The sequence below is a fragment of the Carcharodon carcharias genome, chromosome 18 (assembly GCF_017639515.1).
Source record: "Carcharodon carcharias isolate sCarCar2 chromosome 18, sCarCar2.pri, whole genome shotgun sequence".
NCBI classification, from domain to species: domain Eukaryota; kingdom Metazoa; phylum Chordata; class Chondrichthyes; order Lamniformes; family Lamnidae; genus Carcharodon; species Carcharodon carcharias.
This window is the reverse complement of record NC_054484.1, coordinates 43,380,978-43,402,875: the sequence shown is the minus strand read 5'-3', so window position 1 is coordinate 43,402,875 and position 21,898 is coordinate 43,380,978. Positions and strand designations below refer to the sequence as shown.

The following is a 21,898-nucleotide window of genomic DNA, read 5'->3' as shown; positions in this document are numbered from 1 at the left end:
TTTAGTTTACTAATCCATTCACTAAGTATAAGTGTGTTATGACATAGTGTTGTCACTAGGTCATTTACACAGCGAAAACATATTTCACCACATAGAGTCATCAATAGCAATTGAAAGAAAAAAAATCCATCAACAGTGTAGTTTCTCACTGCAGTAAAGAAAGACTGATTTAACTCCTTCCTATATTTCTCTCTACAACAAACATACTGCTTTTGGATAATCATGAAGCTACATGGATCTAATCATAAAAACATGCCTTTTTGGAGCCCCTCCTGGTTGAAGAAGATTGAAGACATATGTAGCTTTGTTAGGGGAGGGATAAATATTCATAAATTTTGAGAGCAAGTTTATGTTGCACATGGACTGCAGCAGTTCAAGATAGCGGCTCACCATCACCTTCTCAAGGGCAATAAATGCTAGTCTAGTCAGCAATGCCCATATCCTGTGTAAATTTTAAAAAGTAAGACCACTTGAACCTTTGTATTTGTTTCAAAATTACAACTTTTTAAAATCAGGTTTTGAAATACCAAAGGAGTAAAGCCTTCATGAAATTTATTAAAATTCAGAAATGATCAAAGAGTTGCTTTCTTTAAATAAAGCACCACTGAGATTCTTTATGCGTCATTTCATGTGTGCATCCCTTTTCAATCATCCATGTTTTCTTCAATCCCTATATTTTTCTGCTGTACACCCACAGGAAATATGCATTGCCATTGTTACAGACAGGCTTTAGCATTGAATATTCTTGAGAACCAAACTCAAACATCTGGCTGAGAGGCATGTCCACATCAAACGTTTGTATAAATGAGTAATACTGAACATTATAGCATTGACATTGTAAAAACTTGTGATTCTCAGGATTCAATAAATTAATTAAAACATATAAATATCGTTACATAAAGTATGTTTTAAAACCATTACTACATTCTCAAGTTTAAAATACAAGTCAGAAAAGAATTAGAGCAGCCATAGAAAAATGTCAAACCTTTTCTACATTTCTATTAAGTATCAGGAACAGGCTGTGAATTATGGTTCATTCTGGATATTGTATAGCTTCAAGTTTGTTTTAACAGACAAGCAGAAGATATTAAGATAAAGCTAGATTAATCATTAGATAATATTAAGTGGTCAAATGACCAGTCTAAACTTATTGTCACATTTGGTCAAGAAAGGTTAGATCAAGTATAAAGATGACAAACACATCTACTGTGTATCAAACATACAGGCTAGATTTCTTAACTATTAATTACGAATGGTCAGCAAATGCTGCCCATTGAAGCTTATGACTGGTTAACCATCAAGAATTCAGGGAATTTTTCATTATGTCCTTAATGTTTGACTTTTGGTGCACCTTTAGCAAAATTCTGTCTGTTAATTAGGGCACAGATTCAAATCACGGGGTAAATTTGAAAGCATCTGAAAACAGGTGCGGGGATCGCAATGTGCAACTAACCCATACTCATTAATCCCCTCGCAGGCTGCACACTAACTTTGTGCTGCCTGCTCATTTTAATGCTTTCAGCATCCAGTAATCAGCAACCCTGAAGTTGATTGGCTAGACACGTACATCCGCAGGGGGTAATATTGTGCGTGGCTAACACCACTTAAAGCTAACCTGCATGTGTTAAAGGGGCAGTGCATTATGGTTGGAGCAGGTGCTGGCTGTCTTGCAGGAAGTGACTCTGATCTGGAAAACAACAGAATGGCACAACTTGGGAGAAAGCAGGCCCCAAGGCTTTCAAGTGCTGATGTGGAGGCCTTGTGGAGGAGCTGGAGAGGTAGAGAGATGTCCTGGATCCACAGTGGACCAGAAGGCCTTCCAAACACACACTTATAAGGCATTGGGAGCAGGTACCCATGCAGGTCAACAAGGGTTCTGCTTGAGAAAACTCAGAGGAGAATTTTGGACAGAAGAACACTGACGAGCATGCATGATAAAATATTTGGTGCATTGGGCAGCCTGCAGTCAATGTCAAGGAACATGGAGGAGTCCATAACCAACTTGGCACAGGATTTAGTGCAGTGTTTAGGGCCTATACTTTCCACCATGGAATAGGTAGCCAATTCAGTTAGCATACTTTTCTACCTGATGTCTCAGCTTCCACCTTCGCAAGGGCACTTAGGGATGGGCAATAAATGCTGGCCTAGCTAGCAACACCCGCATCCCATGAAATGAATTAAAAAAAAGTTACCCAACATCTGAGTAGCAGCTCACACTGCTGTCATGCAAGATCAACTTGCTGCCATTGCAAGCTCCGACTACTGCTATTATATCTGTGGATTACAGTGCACAGAAGGGCTTGTAAGGTGTCGCAGCAGACCAGCAATCTGTCCTGTGACACATTACTAGAATTGCTATGGACTATCTCAAGGCACTGGCTGAGGCTCAATGGAACATGAACACATTGCCCTCTCTCAAGAAGACAGCGTTCATATTTCCACCACTGCCAATCCCCTATTGCCCTTGCTGTTGCCTGTCAGAAATCATCCCAAACTGCTGCCACATCTCGAAGTGGTGTGATCTGAAGCCAGGCATTCTAAGAATAAATAAGCCATGCTACAGTTGTACAGGTTTTAGTGAGACCACATCTGGAATACTGTGTGCAGTTTTTGTCTCCACATTTAAGAAAGGATATACTTGAGACAGTACAATGAAGGTTCACTAAATTGGTCCATGGGATGGGTTCTATGATGAAAGGCGAATTAACTCAGGGTTATATTCTCTGGAGTTTAGAAGAATAAGAAGCAATCTCATTAAAATCTACAAAATTCTGAAGGGGCTTGATAGGGTAGATGCTGAGAGATTGTTAAAAACAAAAAACTGCGGATGCTGGAAATCCAAAACAAAAACAGCATTACCTGGAAAAACACCTTCTCCTCCCTCCCAAAAACATGATAGGGTCCGCCTTGTCCTCACTTATCACCCCACCAGCCTCCGCATTCAAAGGATCATCATCCGCCATTTCCGCCAACTCCAGCTTGATGCCACCACCAAACACATCTTCCCTTCACCTCTCCTGGCGGCATTCCGTAGGGATCATTCCCTCCGGGACACCCTGGTCCACTCCTCCATCACCCCCTACTCCTCAACCTCCACCTATGGCACCTCCCCATGCCCACGCAAAAGATGCAACACCTGCCCCTTCACTTCCTGTCTCCTCACCATCCAAGGGCCCAAACACTCCTTTCAAGGGAAGCAGCATTTCACTTGCATTTCCCCCAACTTAGTCTCCTGCATTCGTTGCTCTCAATGCAGTCTCCTCTACATTGGAGAGACCAAACGTAAACTGGGCGACCGCTCTGCAGAACACCTCCGGTCTGTCTGCAAGAATGACCCAAACCTCCCTGTTGCTTGCCAGTTTAACACTGCACCCTGCTCTCTTGCCCACATGTCTGTCCTTGGCTTGCTGCATTGTTCCAGTGAAGCCCAACGCGGACTGAAGGAACAGCATCTCATCTTTCGACTAGGCACTTTACAGCCTTCCGGACTGAATATTGAATTCAACAACTTTAGATCTTGAACTCCCTCCTGCATCCCCACCCCCTTTCTGTTTCTTCCCCCTTCCTTTTGTTTTTTCCAATAATTTATATAGATTTTTCTTTTCCCACCTATTTCCATTATTTTTAAATCTTTTATGCCCTGCTAGCCTTTCCACCCCACCCCCACTAGAGCTGTACCTTGAGTGCCCTACCATCCATTCTTAATTAGCACATTCATTTAGATAATATCACCACCATCAAAGCCTCTGCGTTCTTTTGTCTGTGACATCTTTTGATTATCTGCTCCTATCACTGCTTGCTTGTCCCTACAACCACACCACCCCCCGACTTCTCCTCCTCTCCCACCACCCCCCCCCCCCCACCCCAAACACCTTAAACCAGCTTATATTTCACCCCTTTCCTAAGATTCACTCAGTTCTGTCGAAGGGTCATGAGGACTTGAAACGTCAACTCTTTTCTTCTCCGCCGATGCTGCCAGACCTGCTGAGAGATTGTTTCTGCTGGTTGGGGTCTAAAACACAGGGGCACAGTTTCGGGATATGGGGTCGACCATTTAGGACTGAAATGAGGAGAAATTTCTTCACTCAAAGAGTTATGAATCTTTGGAATTCTCTATCCCAGAGGGTTGTGGATGCTCCATTGTTGAATACATGTTAGGCTGGGATAGACAAATTTTTGGTCTGTCATGAAATTAAGGGATATGGGGAGCTAGCAAGAAAATGGAGTTGAAGCCCGAGGTCAGCCATGATCGTATTGAAAGGCAGAGCCGTCTCATTAGGCCATGTGCTCCTATTTCTTGTGTTCTGTTTCTAGAGCTGCTTGGGCTCATCATCCAAGCCCATCCGCAGCCTCCTCTACTGAAAACAGCAGCCTTCCTCCAACCATGCTGCAGCCACTGGGGTAGCAATCCATTGAAGCAGCAGGCAAACAAAGACATACGGAAGGGCATTAAGACAATTATATCAGGAAATGGCAGAGCATACTGGGTACAACAAAGGCTATAGACTCTGACAATATTCCGTTGTATTGCTGAAGACATCTTCTCCAGAACTAGATGCACCTCTAGCCCAGCTGTTTCAGTACAGCAATAACACTGTCATCTACCCGACTATTTGAAAACTGCATAGGCATATCTTGCCCAGAAAAAGCAGTTCAGCCATTTGCCACCACATCAGTTTACTCTCAATCATCAGCAAAGTGATTGAAGGTATCATAGACAGTACTATCAAATAGCACTTACTCAGCAATAACCTGCTCAACATTGTTCAATTTGGGTTTGGCCAGGACAACTGATCTCCAGACCTCATTAAAGCCTTGGCCTAAACATAGACAAAGGAGCTGAATTCCAGAGGTGAGGTGAGAGTGACTGCCCTTGACATCAAGACACCATTTGACCAAGTATCCCATCAAGAAATCCTAGTAAAATTGAAGTCAATCGGAATCAGAAGAAAATCTCCACTGGCTGGTGTCATACCTAGCACAAAGGAAGGTGGTTATGGTTGTTTGAGGCCTATCATCTCAGCCCCAGGACATAGCTGCAGGAATTCCTCAATGTTGTCCTAAGCCCAACCGTTTTCAGCCGCTTCATCAATGATCTTCCCTCCATCATAAAGTCAGATGTGGTGATGTTTCCAGATGATTGCACAATGTTCAGTTCCATTTGCAAATTCTTCAGGCATGGAATGCTTCATGACCTGGACAACGTTCAGGCTCAGGCTGATAATTGACAAGTAACATTCAAGTCACAAAGTGCCAGACAATAACCATGTCCAAGAAAAGAGAGTCTAACCATCTCCCCTTGACATTCAAATGGATTGCATTCGCTGACTCCCCCACTACCAACATCCTGGTGGTCGCCATTGACCAGAAACTTAACTGGATAAGTCATATAAATACTGTGGTTACAATAGCAGATCAGAGGCTGAGTATTCTGTACACCTCCTGACTCCCCAAAGCCTGTCCTTCATCTACAAGGCACAAGTCAGAAAAGAGGAGCAAGAGTAGGCCATTCAGCCCATCATGGCTGATCAACCACTTCAATGTTTTTTCCCACCATATCCCCATGTCCCTTTATGTTATTGGCATTTAAAAATCTGTTAATCTCTACTTTAAACATACTCAATGACTGAGCTTCCACAGCCCCCTGGGGTAGTGAATTCTGAAGATTCACAACCCTCTGAGTAAAAAAAAACCTCCTCATCTCAGTTCTAATGGCTTCTCCCATATTTTGAAATTGTGTCCCCTGGTTCTAGACTCCCCAACCAGGGGAAACATCTTACCTACATCTGCAAACACCTTCGGTCTGTCCGCAAGCATGACCCAGACCTCCCTATCGCTTGCCATTTCAACACTCCACCCTGCTGTCATGCCCACATGTCCGTCCTTGGCCTGCTACAATGTTCCAGTGAAGCTCAACACAAACTGGAGGAACAGCATCTCATCTTCCGACTAGGCACTTTACAGCCTTCCGGACTGAATATTGAGTTCAACAACTTTAGATCATGAACTCTCTCCTCCATCCCCACCCCCTTTCTGATCCCCCTTTTTTCCAATAATTTATATAGATTATTCTTTTCCCACCTATTTCCATTATTTTTAAATGTATTTCCATCCATTGTTTTATCTCTACCTTTTAGCCTATTTCGATCCCTTCCCCCCACCCCACTCCCTCAGGGCTATCTGTACCTTGCCCATCCTGCTTTCTACCCTTAATGTCACCTATTAGCACATTTCTTAGCTAATATCACCACCGTCAACACCTCTTTGTCCTTTTGTCTATGACATCTTTTGGCAATCTCCACCTATCGCTGGCCCTCTATCCAGCTGTACTTGTCCCATCCCCCCTTAAACCAGCTTATATTTCACCTCGCTTCTATTTTTCTTTAGTTCTGTTGAAGTCATACAGACTCGAAACGTTAACTGTATTCCTCTCCACAGATGCTTTCAGACCTGCTGAGTTTTTCCAGGTATTTTTATTTTTGTTTTTGTTACCTGCATCGACTCTGTCTATCTCTTTAAGTATTTTGTAGGTTTCAATAAGATAATTTCTCATTCTTCGAAACTCTAGAGAGTGCAGGCCCAGTTTCCCCTTCATAGGACAGTCCCACCATTCTGGGAACAAGCCTGGTGAACCTTGGCTGCACCCCCACTATGGCAATAATATCCTTCCTAAGGTAAGGGGACCAAAACTGCACACAGTACTCCAGGAGCAGTCTAACCAAGATTCTGTACGATTGAAGCAAGACTTCGCTACTCCTGTACTCACACCCTCTTGCGATAAAGACCAACATACCATTAGTTTTCCTAATTGCCTGCTGCACCTGCATGTTAGCATAATGACATATTGACGAGGACACCCTTCTAATCTCTTACCGTTTAAGAAATACTTTGCGCATTGGTTTCTCCTACCAAAGTGGATGGCCACACATTTTATCACATCATATTCCATCTGCCATGTCCTTGCCCACTTCTAAGTCTGTCTAAATCCTTTTGAAAATGCTTTGCGTCTTCCCCATAACACACATTGCCACCTAGCTTTGTATAATTTGCAAACTTGGAAATATTACATTTGATCCCCACAGCCAAATCATTTATATACATTGTGAACAGCTGGGGCCCGAGTACTGATCGCTGCGGTACCCCACTAGTAACAGCCTGCCAACTGTGATATAATACTGTCCACTTGCCTGGATGAGTGTAGTTCCAACAACACTCAAGAAGTTCACTGCCATCCTGGACAAAGCAGCCCACTTGATTGGTAACCGATTCACCACATTAAACATTCACTCTCACTATCCATGTACCATGGCAGCAGTGTGCATTATTTACAAGATACAGCAACTCATAAAAACTTCTTCAACAGCACTTTCCAAGCCTGCAACCTCTGTCACCCAGAAGAATGTGGGTAGTTGTGTATGGAAATACCACCGCCTGCAAATTCCCATCCAAGTCACGCACCATCCAAACTTGAAAAAATATCGCTGTTTCTTCGCCATCACTGGTCACAATTCTGGAACTCCCTCCTTAACAGCACTCTGGGTGTACCTACACCATGAGGATTGCAGCGGTTCAAGAAGGCGATTCATCACCACCTTCTTAAGGGCAATTAGGGTTGGCCAATAAATGCCTTTGTTAGTGAGGCCCGCATCTCGTGAATGAAGAAAAAGAAGTTGATGATCCCTTTTAATAGTGCCATTAGAGGATCCATCCTGCTGCTGAATATGTATTAGCTGTGTGAGGTTAAGAGAGGGTGTTAGCTGAAGCATTGGACTCCAAAATGGCACTGTAAAATCAATGATGGATATTGTGATCTGCCTGCTCTGTATACTTCCAGCAGCCATTCACTCTGCATGCACCTTCACCAATATGGCAGCCAGCACAATTCACCCCAAAAGTGTTCACATGGCCATCATTTGGAGCTCTGAGGGCATTCAACATGTATGTGTAGATTCATCCAGATTTTCTTTCTCTGTTTAGGCTGGATTTTCTGGTCCTGCTTGCGGCGGGAAAAGTTATGGACATGATGGAAAATTTGGAGAGGCAGAGTCCATTGACTTTCATAGGAATTTCCTGGCCTTTATTCTTCCGTGGGATGTGGACATCATTGGCAAGGCCAGCATTTGTTGTTCATCCCTAATTGCCCTTGAACTGAGTGACTTGCTAGGCCATTTAGATGGGCCACATTGCTGTGGGTCTGAAGTCACACCTACAGGCTAAACTTGGTAAGGACAGTAGATTTTAGTGAACCAAATGGTTACCATTACTGAGATTAGCTTTCAATTCCAGATTTTATTAATTGAATTTAAATTCCACTATCTGCCATGGTGGGATTTGAACCAATGTCCCCAGAGAATTAACCTAGGCCTCTGGATTACTAGTCCAGTAATATTACCACTATGCCACCAACTCCCCATCAAATATATATATTTATAAACATATCCAAATAGATTGTATGGTTCTGTGTTGGTCATATTTAGTTTAACCTTCACATCATTGTTCCTAACTGCTAATGAATGGCTTTGGCTTCAGTCTGCATACAAAGATTAACTTATTTTTCAGTTACCTGTTTCTCCTATGTGCCCCTGAATGAAGACTTGCTGTTTGACAGCTAGATGCCACTTCCTTTCACCTTAGCCTATGTTTGTTTTTCTCTCCTCTGCCTGCCTGCTGCTGGTGATGGTTTGGCATGCTGAAAGAAACTCTTTGCATGCGAGGCTTGTGTAGTTTATACTCACTGAAACGACTCCGTACATCTTATCAGAGTAAGTTATGCATGTCTGTAGACCATATTTTATTCTGTTTTTGATGGATGACTACTATTGTTTTGCCACACTTGAGTGCAACTGGCAGAATTAATATTTTGAGCTGCAACTTCCAAGAGAAGAGCTAATATGGTTTCTTGATGAATTCTCCTTTTAAAGCAATCATGATTTTCCATAATAATTATTGGAAAAACACCGATTAAAATGTGTTGTCCTAATAAGGATGTTGTAATTTCTTTTTACTTTTCACATATGGATAATTGACACATACCAGCATTCTTCTGTGTGGCAACTAAGTTATCCATATATTAAAACAAAAAAGTATAGTCTATAATGTGCTCAAACTTTGAGTAGGTTAAGAAAAAATTGGTACATTGGATTCTCGTAATTGTCATTTTTCCAGCTGAAAATATTTCAGTAAGAATTATGTGCCAGGGTAATATTTTGATTAAACATTTCACAGTAAAATCACTATAAATTTATGATCAGTTACTCTATGCTTAGAGTGCTGCCATCCTTTTGCAAAGGTTATAATTCCAGTTTAGAGATATCCACAGACATTCAATAGTTTGACAATTCTGATATACCTTCTCAGTAGCAAAAGGGCATCAGATATAAATACACAAAGAACAAATTGCATTAGAATTTTGGAACAATTTAAATGACAATGCTGTATGTGAACTTAGTAATTAGAGTTGACATCAAGCAGAATCCACTGTACAGAGCAAGTTATCAGGCTTGCCAGTGCTCTCCAACTTATTCAGCCCTCGTGGTCAGCTGAGGTTTCTTTATGGTATAATAGCTGATAATATTGAAGATTCAATAATCAGAGTAGAAATGAAAATAATGTAAATTTGGTTATATTGCTCAGCTTCTTTCATGCAGAGTTCTTTTCTGTAATATGATTGGGGTTCACAATATACCAAGCTTTTGTTTGTACAGTTACTGCTGGTTGTGATTTCAGCAATTTAAATTTTAGCACATTCTTGGTATACAATGTTCCTTGAAAAGAAAGAAATTAAGTCCAGTCAGTTTGGATTAAATGAAGCATAGCGTTCAAACAAATGTCAATCAATACATTTATCTTTCCAGAATTTACATTCAAGTGCGCAGGTATGTTACTGAATCTTTGTGATCTTTAAATGATTTACAGATTTTATGAAAGAACATTGTGACTCACACACAAATTAATTGTTGTTCAGAGCAGGTCAAAAATCTGACTATGGGCCTCTGTTTGGAGACCACTGACGGTAGATGCATTGCAGTACTTTAAAGTGCAGCTACTGTGGGTACTCTCATAACTGAATGGGTCACTCAGCAAATATATTAATTAAATTAGAACTGGAGAAATTAGTGCATTTTCTTGTGGGCATCTCTCCCCTGAACCAGATACACATTTGATTTGGTCAGTAATGCTAATGGAAATGGAAACTGATCAGGCTGACTGTGCTTTAGGAAATAATAGCACCCAATGAGAATGAGAAGCTAAGATCAAACTGAGCCAGAGAAAAACGTGTCACTGTGTTGAGTTCTATAGTGAATGTATACTATTTGATCTACAACTTAACAATGTATGACTTTGTTTAATGTTTTACTTCAGAATGCAGTTTACTTTCCTCATGAATAAAATTAGTAATAACGATAGCCAATTGCTGTTGCCAATAATATTCAATAGGACACTTTTTTTTATGATCATTGAGTTAGAATTTTTATCTGACCTTGTGTTTGAACTGCAATGCAAAAAATTATATTTATACCCAATTGCTAGCCACCAATTAATATAGTATATTGAAATTAAATGTTTACCCAATTATCTTCTCCAGCAGTGCTGGACAGTAAGGCATCAAGAATAGGACAAAAGGTAAGTAACCTAAATAAACATTAACATTCAATTTGTCAAAATTACATAGAAATAACCTGAAAATTCACTGAGAGAGCATTTATTCCTTTTCCCAGTTACGTTTTTGACTTTGCATTATGCTAATACCAGCTTTCAGCATGCAATATTACAGAAGACTGTCTGCTTCTGTAGTGCCAAAATTCAGGCAGTCAATTTCTGAGTGTTGACTGGCCTGTCATCTTCATGCATAATGCTCAATTCCTAGCATTACTACTAATATACTGATCTGCACTAGAATGAACTATCCACTTAAGTAAAAACAGAAAATGCTGGAAATGCACAAGAGATATGTCAGTCTCTGTAAAGAGAAACGACAGGTTATTAACATTTCAGGTATGCACTGACACTGTTTAAAAATAAGGGGTCGCTCATTTAAGACAGAGATGAGGAGAATTTTTTTCTGTCAGAGGGTAGTGAGTCTTTGGAACTCTCTTCCTCAAAAGGCAATGGAATATTTTCAAGGCAGAGCTAGATAGATTCTTCACAGAATCGCAGAATGTTATGGCGCAGAAGGAGGCCATTCGGCCCATCATGTCTGCACCTGCTCTCCGAATAAGCATTATGACTTAGTGCCATTCTCCTGCCTTTTCCACATACCCTTGCACATTGTTTCTATTCAAATAATCATCTAATGCCCTCTCGAATGCCTCAATTGAACCTGCCTCCACCACACTTCCAGGCAGTGCATTCCAGACTCAAACCACTTGCTGTGTGAAAAAGTTTTTTCTCACATTACATTTGCTCCTTTTGCAAATCACTTTAAATCTGTGCCCTCTCGTTCTCAATCCATTTTACAAGTAGGAAGAGTTTCTCCCTATCTACTCTATGCAGCTCCCTCATGATTTCGAACATCTCTATCACATGTCCCCTTAGCCTTCTCCTCTCCAAGGAGAACAGTGCCAACCTCTTCAATCTATCTTCATAACTGAAGTTTTTCATCCCTGGAACCATTCTTGTAAACCTCTTCTGCACTCTCTCCAAGGCGTTCACATCCTTCCTATAGTTTAGCGCCCAGAACTGTACACAATACTCCAGTTGTGTTCCAACTAGTGTCTTATAAAAGCTCAGCATAATCTCCCTGTTCTTGTACTCTATGCCCCTATTAATAAAGCCCAGGATACTGTATGCTTTATTAGCTGCTCTCTCCACCTGTACTGCCATCTTCAATGATCTATACACATATACACCCAGGTCCCTCTGCTCCTGCACCCCCTTAAGAATTGTACCCCTTATTTTATATTGTCTCTCCATGCTCTTCCTACCAAAATACATCACCTCATACTTTTCCGAATTGAACTTCATCTTCCATCTATCTGCCCACTCCACCAACTTGTCTATGTCCTTTTGAAGTTCTATACTATTCTTAATTAACAAGGGGATGAAAGGTTATCAGGAATAGGCAGGAATGTGGGGTTGAGGTTACAGTCAGATCAGCCATGATCTTATTGAATGGCGGAGCAAGCTCAAGGGGCTGAATGGCCTACTCCTGCTCCTAATTCGTATGTACACTTTCATCAGGTGAAGACTGAAAGAATAAACAGGCATTTGGTAGGGTTGGAAAAATTGAAAGAAAATGGAAAAGGATGAGATAGAATCATGGTATTGAGTTACCTTACATAGAATATACAATGTAGAAGTAAGTTGTTCACCTCAACTAGTCCCTGCTGGTGTTTATACTCCACATGAGTTTCCTCCCATTTCATCTACCTCATCTCAGCCTTTCTGTATATCTTTCTATTCCTTTGATTTCCTTTTATTTATTTACTTGCCTAATTTCATTTTGCAAACGCCTAAACTATTTGGCCCAACCACTTTCTGTGGTAGCAAGTTCCACATTCCAACTACTCTTTAATTAAAAATACTTCTCCTCATTTCTCAATTAGATATATTAGTAACTATCTTGGATTCTCCTGCGTGGAAACATCCTCTCAACATCTACGCTGTCCATAATTTTAAAGGCCTTTATCAGGTTTCCTCTAAGTCTCTTTTATAAAGAAGAAAGCTTCAACTTGTTAAATTTTCTCTCAGAACCTTTCAATTCTGATCCTTATAAATTTCTCGTGTGTTTCTGTGGCCTGAATTTTACCTTTGGCAGGCGCGCATGATCGGTGGGCCCTGGAGCGATTGGGAAACGGGCCCCCGACCATGATTTCACACTAGCTGGCCAATTAACGGCATGCTGTAAAGCTCAGCGCTGCGGGGGTGGAGGCGGGAAGAGGGTGGGCGATGATGTTTCTGCAGGTGCAGGTGAGCGCTGCAAGAAAGCTCCCTGAAGGCAGGCAGCAGCGGGCAGACTTCCACTTTTGCATATGCCTGCCCAACGAAATATTGTGCGCAATGATGTTGGAACGCTCGCCGGACGTCTTCTCGCACCATTTTACACCCAATCGGATTGGGCGTGGGCCTGCTGGAGGAATGTAAAATTCAGCCCTAGGTCCTTTTTATTGTTTGGAAATCAGAACAGTGCACAGTATCCTAAGAGTGACCTGACCAGGATCCTATACAACTTTAACTTAACTTCACTACTTTTGAATTCTATACCCCTAGAAATAAATTCCAATGCTTTGATAGCATTTTTAATTGTTTTGCTGATCTGCGATGCTGCTTTTAATGACTTATTTTCCTCTGTTTTGCTAAATTCCATTGCATTTCAACCCTATTCAGATAAGGCGTAGATACTGGTCTTAGAAGATTCTCAAGCATCAGGACAATTTTTGGGTACTAACCCTGATGGTGTCTGCATTCCTTCCACTTGTACAATTTTCTAAAGGAGACTAATTAAGAGGCCACCTCCATGTTTGGGTTCCCAAGATTGCAGGCCCAATCTAAGGGCCCAAAGATGTGAATCACCAACAATCCCACTGGGAGTGGCAGGTGCTGCTGAAGCATGTATGAGAGAGAGCAAGGGCATCTCAAGATGGAGACATATGGATATTTAAAAATAAAGAACGCAGGCCAAAAAATGCTGAGGTGGAACCCCTCCACAAAATTCCTTGTGGCCACGACTGTGGTCCTATGATCCCCATCTGATTCCTGGATGGGGGAAGTTAAAGGAGGCATTGATGGCTCCCAGCCTGTTGCCAGGAAGCCGTCCCCATATATCTGGCAGGATTCAGCCTCAGCAGGGCGGCCCTTCCAGCATCGGGAATATCCTGGCAGCGGCATCATGCTCCCCAGTCGGTTCCTCAAATGACCATAATTGGCAACCTGCTGCTGCCGGGCGGTCAGCCATGAATGCTCAGAGAGGAAGGCACATTGGGAAGCTGACCCGACATGCGACTCTCTCAGAATTTTTGTCTGGTTCCTTCCGCCTTCAAACACCTCCACGTGGCCAGGAAGATACCACCTGAATATTTTCATCTTCCTGTCAAAGTGAATCACCCATATTTATATATGTTAGTCAGTTTGCCACTTAACTGCCCAATCTGCAAGTTTGCTAATGCCTTCTTGTATTATGATGCTTTCTTCCTCAGTGTTAGGTATAACCCCAGCTTTCTATTATTGGAAAATTTTGATATTGAGTTTCTTATTCCTAAGTCCAGGTCGTTGATGTAAATTATAAATAACAGTGGTCCCAGTACTTATCCTTGTGAAACCAAGGCTTGAATCTTCTGGTCAGCATGCGGGGGCGGGCCCCGCTCGCTGACGTGTAAAATGATGTGCAGTGATGTCACCACGCATCATTCCAATCTTCAGTTCGGCAGGCATGCACCAGAGTCAGCTGCGCGCCTGCCGAACTGTCAAAGGCCATTTAAATAATAATTGAAATAATTGACAAGGCTGCCTGTCCAACCTTAAGGTTGGCGGGCAGGCGAAGAGCCCATGCGGCCACAGGCGGGATGAGGTTTCATGAAGGGTTTATAAATGTAATAAAAATCTTTATTAAAATTCATTGACATGTCCCAGCTCATGTGACACTGTCACATGAGGGGGCATGCCTGAATAAATTTTTTTCCTTTATTTCAATTTTTCATAAGCAAAGCAATTTCCCTGAGGCAGCTCCATGCCTCAGGAAGATTTCTGCGCTCTTTCACGTGCATTCGCGAAAGAGCACAGGCACCGACCCTCCCTCCTCCCCCCACCCGCACAGGGAGTGCTCAGTGCTTTCGGGTGCGCGTCATGCTGGGCGGGCTGTAATTGGCTCGCCCACGTAAAACGTTGGCACGCAGCCGATCGCAGGCAGCAATTGGCTGCACGCCCACCCACCCGAGCCCGCCCAATCCAGAGAAAATTCTCTGCACTTTCTGCCTTTTTCCAATCTGAATAACTATCCTTTATCACTATCTTGCTTTCTGTTTTCAGCCAATTTGCTATCAATGATCTATTCTGACTCCATATGCCCCACCTTTGTCATGATCCTACTATGTGTTTTATCAAAGGTACTTTGAAAATCCAATAATATAACAACTACTGCAATACCTTTATGTACTCTTTCCTCTATTCCATCAAAGAATTCTATCAGGTTAGTCAAGTCTGACTTAGTCTCTTGGAGTCCATGACAACTTTTTTAAAATTATATTTTCTGTTTCTAGATACTATTCTATCACTTCTTTTAGTATAGATTCCAGTATCTTTCCTATCAATGATGTTAAGCTGACCAGTCTATAGTTACCAGCTTTTGTTCTATCTCCTTCTTTGTAAACAGAAACAATAATTGCTGCCTGCCAGTTCTCTGGCTACTCCCTCTTCTCCTCCAGGTACCATGCCCTAAGAGGTCATTGGTGACTGTGGACTTCCACTGGATGTGTCTATGATTATGCTTGGCAAAGTACTTGCCATGGTTTGCCATTGCCTTTTGCAAAATGGCTGACCAGGTAACTCTTCTGCTCTTGCCGCCTGCCATCAGGCGTATTGGAAGGATTTACAGGCTGATAATCAACCTGTTTGGCCATGTTATGAATGCACCTTCTGTGGGCATCAAGTGGGACTTAAACCCAGAGCTTCTGACCCAGAGGTAGGGATGCTACCACTGCGCTACAAGACCTAACCCACTCTTCTATGCAACTTTTATATATATATATATATATAAACTATCTCCTCCCTAGTTTTCTTGAGTATGCATGAGTATGGATCATCCAGAACTAGGATTTTATCCTCCTTCAGTTTTGCTAATTTGTCAATTATTTTCTCCTTTTCTATCCCAAATGTATTTTTTTAAAGATCATCCTCTGGGTAACTGTCTATTAGTTGTTTGGTAGTACAAAACTTGAGTATTGCTGAAAAAAAGAGACATGTCAAAGCTTCTTGTCTTGCGCTCATCAGGACACTTTTGGAAGAATACCAATACAAGGGGAAAACAACAATATATACTGTATGTGAAGAGACTGCTGATTGGTTGGAAAGTGCACTCCGATTGGTAGAGGTGTTGCCACGGAGAATGCACAAGTGATGGTGACTGACAGTTAACTGCCAAGCATTGTTTGAAATTTAAACCAGGCAGCTTGGCCCTGATAGGTCAAAGCATTGCCCTGAGGAATGAGTCATTGTGCCTGTTTCAGCTGAACAAAGTAAGTGACATCCATTCGTTGACTCATTCCTCAGGGCAATGCCTTGACCAATCTGGGTCATGTTACCAGATTTAAATTTCAAACCTAACTTGGCAGTTAACTATCAGTCACTGTTACTGGTGCATTCTCCATGGTAACATCTCTACCCATCAGAGTCCACTGGCCAACCAATCAGCACTCTCTTCACATACAGTACAAATTGTTGTTTTCCACTTTGTATTTGCATTCTTGCAAAATGTCCTGATGAGTACAAAACGAAAAGCTTCAATGTCTCTTTTTTCAGCAATAACTGTCTATTGTTATCATTAGTAAAAGCTGAGGTGAAGTAGTCTTTCAATACCATTTCTCATATTATCTGTAATCTTATCTTGCTTATCCTTAGTGACCCCATCCCAACTTTATTTTTCCTTTAGTTAGTCACCTGGTTATAGAACACTTCATTACTTCTTTTTATATCCTTGACAACTTGATTTTGCAATTTCTCTTTACCTTACTGATGTTTTGCTTTAACTTCTCTCCTAAGTTCTTTGTATTCCTCTTTGATCTCTTCCCTTTCTATATATAAATACTTCCTATACACTGTTTTCTGATGTGTCCCTATACTGAATGAATTATCCAGTATTTGTTCCTCCTCCTTCTTACATGTCAGAGTGTCTATTAATCAGACTCCAGCTCAATCACTCTGAGCCAGAGTGCCTTGAGACAAAGGTATTTCTTACAGAAGTGGCAGTCAGGGACAGTTTCATTGTCTAACGTCTCCCACATACTACAATCCTGACAGACTACCTGCACAGCCATGTCTTTATAATTAATTAAATTATTTTTGTAACTCTTTCAAGTACAAACACGTTTCCATCTGTTCCTATTCAGATGAAGTTACGTTGTTTCATAGTTTGCCATTGTGAGATTTGAACTCTTGATAGTTTTGCCATTGTGAGATTTGAACTCTTGATCTTTGGGTTACAAACCCAGTACTATAACCACTTGGCTATTTAGGCCAAGCTCTATTCTAACCTTGGTGCACACCAGGAAGCGATCTGTATCGCAGTCAGCATTGTGATAGCTGTGTAACTCTTTCGAGTACAAACCCGTTTCCATCTGTTTCAGATGAAGTTACATTGTTTCATAGTTTGCCATTGTGAGATTTGAACTCTAGATCTTGGGGTTACAAACCCAGTACCATAACCACTTGGCTATTTAGGCTAACTAGTTTATTTCTTGGACTAATTGGTCACCTGAAGTGTAGATTTATTAAATTGATGCACTTTGCTTGATGCTAAATAAATTAGTAATTAGATACTGTGATTAATTACACAGCTTAACAGTTATTAGCATCATTAAATGCAGCTAGAATCTAATCCATAAGTTTTTTTTCTTTGACTTACTTAATCACACTAATATTAAATCATTACTTACCCAAGCAAAACACTAAATTAAAGATATTACGCACAAAGAGATATCTAAATACTTACCTATGTGTTTATTTTAATTTCCTTGGGTTCTGCCACCCCTCTCTGTTTGTTGATTCAGACATCTCTAATACTATTTCCACTGGTTGAATTGTTTACTTATTTACTGTTGTATTTTCTATCACCCCTTGGCTAAAATTACTTCAGTACCTTCTTCCTCCTCTGCACCAAATTCCTATCGCAAGTCACTCCATTTAGTGGCTTCTACCTATTAATGTTCTAGATAGCCAGGCAGTGAAAGATAGAACTGGAGCCTAATCCTTACACACTTATAAGCTTTTATTTAGAGAAACACCTATTACAAACATGCACCTCAAAACTCAATAAACACAGTTTCAGTTTACTCCTATATATGAAGGAGCTCAAGTAAATCCCCAGTTAATGTCCACCGCCTGAATATAATTAAACACCCAATTAATTTACAATTAACATTCCCAGCTCTGTGCCACATAGCTCTTACAGCACAGAAGGAGCCCATTCATCCCAACATGCTTGTGCCAGTTTTTTAAAAGAGCTATCTAATTAGTCCTGTTCCCCTATTCTGAGATGGGAGAGAATCAAAACGAAGACCAATCAGAAAAGGAGCAAATGGGTTGAATCACCTGTAAGCATTATATTGGAAGGCTGCTCTTTGTGCCTAATTTCCTGCAAGTCACTGTTTTTGCTCATTTTCTTTCTTTTTTTGCACTTTTGTTTTTGTAAACTATTTCATAGGGTAAAAGTTCACAGGTGCACATAGGGTACAGTGTTCACTATCTGTGTGAAATGATGAGGAGGAACAGAGGTCAAGGAGGGAGATCGGAAGGTGGGAGTGGAAATGGAGGTTGGAGAAACATTAGAAACTGTGTCAGGAGTGACAGTGGCTGGAAGAGTCAGAGTAGAACTCAGCCTGATTGTGGAATGACCTATGTGTTTTTAAATGTGGGACAGGGCAGAACTCTCCTGGCCCTCTTGGCTTCACATTCAGGTAAGCAAGTTTTAAAAACTTATCTTTTAGGTAACGGGTAATCCCAAAGTCTGGTTCTCCGAAGGTCGTGCTCACAAGATGCCTCAATCTGCATTTTGTCCCCCCCACAAAGTAGACAAGACCGCATTTTGAGCAGTGAATGTAGTATGCTAAATTGAAAGAAGTATTTTTTTTTGGTTTTGGACCGTAGCTGCTGGTGAAGACCTCTTCTTTTCCATTTATGCCACCTCTGACAACATCTTTTATTACTTGTTCCATTACCACCTCCTACTGCCTTGAGCTTTTAATCCCTTTCTTTTCATTTAATCTCTCCTAACTTCCACCCTATAACAAACCTTCCTGATTGCTCTTTCTCCTCTCCCCTTTCACTGCCTCTGTACTTGCTTAAAATCTGTTATATCTCTAACCTTTTCTAGTTCTGACATCAGTCTGAAACATGAACTCTATTTTTCTCTTCTCAGATGCTGCCACATCTGCTGAGTCTTTCCAGCACTTTTAGTTTTCATTTCAAATTTCCAGCATCTAAGGTATTTTGCTTTTGCTTGGAGGTGAAGGAACATCGTTTGCTATGTAGGACAGACTATCAAAGTTTTAAGCAACTTGATAAAACATACCCCTGTAGCTCTGATGAAAAAGTTTTACATTCATTCTTGGGGATGTGTATTATCCCACTTCGAAAAATAAATTAATTTTTAGATACTGGGTACAAGCAAGTGTATGATCCATCTCAGCCTCCTGCTGAGGTCCCCAGCATCACAGATGCCAGTCTTCAGCCAATTTGATTCACTCCACATGATATCAAGGAACAGCTGAAGACACTGGATACTGCAAAGGCTATGGGTCCTGATAACATTCCAGCCATAGTACTGAAGCCTTGTGCTCCAGAACTAGCTGCGCCTTTAGCCAAGTTGATCCAGTGCATCTACAACATTGATTTCTACCTGACAATGTGGAAGATTTCCCAGGTATGCCCTGTACACAAAAAGCAGGACAAATACAACCCAGCCTATTACCACCCCATCAGTCTATACTCGATCATCAGCAAAGTTATGGAAAAGGTTGTCAACAGTGCTATCAAGCGGCACTTACTCAGAAATAACCTGCTCACTGCCCAGTTTGGATTCCGCCAGGGCCACTCGGCTCCTGAACTCATTACAGCCTTGGTCCAAACATGGAAAAAAGAGCTGAACTCAAGGCGTGAGGTGAGAGTGACTGCTCTTGACACCAAGGCAGCATTTGACCGAGTGTGGCATCAAGGAACCCTAGCAAAACCAGAGTCAATGGGAACCAGCAGAAAAACCTTCAACTGGTTAGAGTCATACCTAGCACAAGGGGAAATGGTTGTGTCTATTGGAGGTTAATCATCTCAAACCCGGGTCATTGCATCAGGAGGACCTCATGGTCATGTCTTAAGCCCGACCATCTGAAGCCGCTTCATCAATGACCTTCCCTCTATCATAAGGTCAGTAGTGGGGATGTTTGCTGATGATTGATGGTGTTCAGCACCATTCGCGACAACTTGGATATTGAAGATGTCCGTGTCCAAAAGCAGCAAGACCTTCGAACTTGGGCTGATAAGTGGCAAATTACATTTGTGCCACACAAATGCCAGGCAATGGCCATCTCTAACAAGAGAGAATCCAACCATCTCCCCGTGACATTCAATGGTATTCACACCACTGAATTTCCCCCTATCAACATCCTAGGGAGATTACCATTGACCAGAAATTGAACTGGACCAACCATATAAACACTGGTTACAGGAGTAGGTCAGAGGCTGGGAAATCTGTGGTGAGTTACTCATCACCTGACACCCCAAAGCCTGTCCACCATCTACAAGGCACAAGTCAGGAGTGTGATGGAAAATTCTCCACTTGTCGGGGTGAGTGCAATATCAACAACACTCCAGCTCAACACCATCTAGGACAATGCAGCCTACTTGACTGGCATCCCGTTCACTACCTTCAACATTCAATCCCTCCACCACCGATGCACAATGGCAGGAGTGTGTACCATCTACAAGATGCACTGCAGCAACTCATCAAGGCTCCTTTGAAGCACCTTCCAAACTCTCAACCTCTACCACCAAGAAGGAAAATGTTAGCAGATACATGGGAACACCATCATCTGGAAGTTCCTCTCCATGCCATACATGATCCTGACTTGGAGCTAATCGCTGTTCCTTCACTGTCGCTGAGCCAAAATCCTGGAACTCCCTTCCTAACAGCACTGTGGGTGTACCTACACCACGGGAGTGCAGAGGTTCAAGAAGGCAGCTCACCACCACCTTCCCAAGGGCAATTAGGGATGGACAATAATGGCACTCATATGCTGTGAAAGAACAATAAAACACTTGGAACAGTGTGTGTTTCATTGGACCATTCCCATGATTTGCAGGGACCTATTTATTTCAGTGTTTTTCTCACCCCTATCATGCATACCACATCCTTAAATGAGCTCCCTTTATTTGGTAAACTGTACAGCCTGCAGTTGAAACCAAATACTCCTGATGTGAAAAATTTAGTTGGTAGTATTTTATGCAATATCTATCAAGCTTTGCAACATATTTGAGCAGAAAGGTTCAGTTCCAGTCAGAGAATTTCAGTTTGTCATTCTCACTTTCACTAGGCAAATAATGGATATAGAAATCTGTTTCAGCAATCACAAAGCTCAGTAAATTTACAAAAAATTTATCAGTGGTCATTTATAATCCATTTCAGTTCAGGTTCATGTTTTTTATTGGCCTTTAGGTTCATGTACAACATTTTTAGGAATAAGGCTAAATAACATACCTAAGAGCTCCTTTAATAAAGATCATCTTTAATATTTGTTTTTTTTTAAATTACATCATTCTCTTCACTGTCCAATTTGAAAAGCTGCTGTTACAGCATTAAGCCTTGGATGCTGTGAAGGTATGTTTGACATTTGCTTCTCTCTAGCTGTTTGCTGATGTGTGTATGTATGTTGGAATGAATGAGGATCATGACATTGGATTTTTTAATCCTTTAAGTATGAATAATGCAAATAGCAACACAGTCCTCTGCAATGTGTTAAAGTCTAGGCATTAATTTCATCTTGTATTTCATTTTATACACTACAGCAAAACTGCATTACTTTTTTCTGCCAACGTATTGTGAATAGCATAATGCAATATAATTTCAGTTTGTATCATGCCATACGATTTTACATAGATTATATGATAGATTAAGCAGGGTTTTTTGTTTTTAACACAATGCCAACTTAGTTCATTTTCATGGAAGTAGAAAAATTCTTCCAAAAGTAAGTAAACTGTG

At 41.3% G+C, this 21,898-nt stretch overlaps 1 protein-coding gene across 1 annotated transcript in view; it reads left to right on the top strand.

Annotated features, from left to right (window-relative positions):
- The window catches only part of stxbp5l (syntaxin binding protein 5L), a 598,592-nt gene that overhangs the window by 442,989 nt on the left and 133,705 nt on the right, over window positions 1–21,898 (top strand). The window contains exon 20 of the mRNA XM_041210884.1: window positions 8,697–8,762. Within this exon, the coding sequence (XP_041066818.1) occupies window positions 8,697–8,762 (66 nt within the window). The remainder of the gene's footprint in view (window positions 1–8,696; window positions 8,763–21,898) is intronic.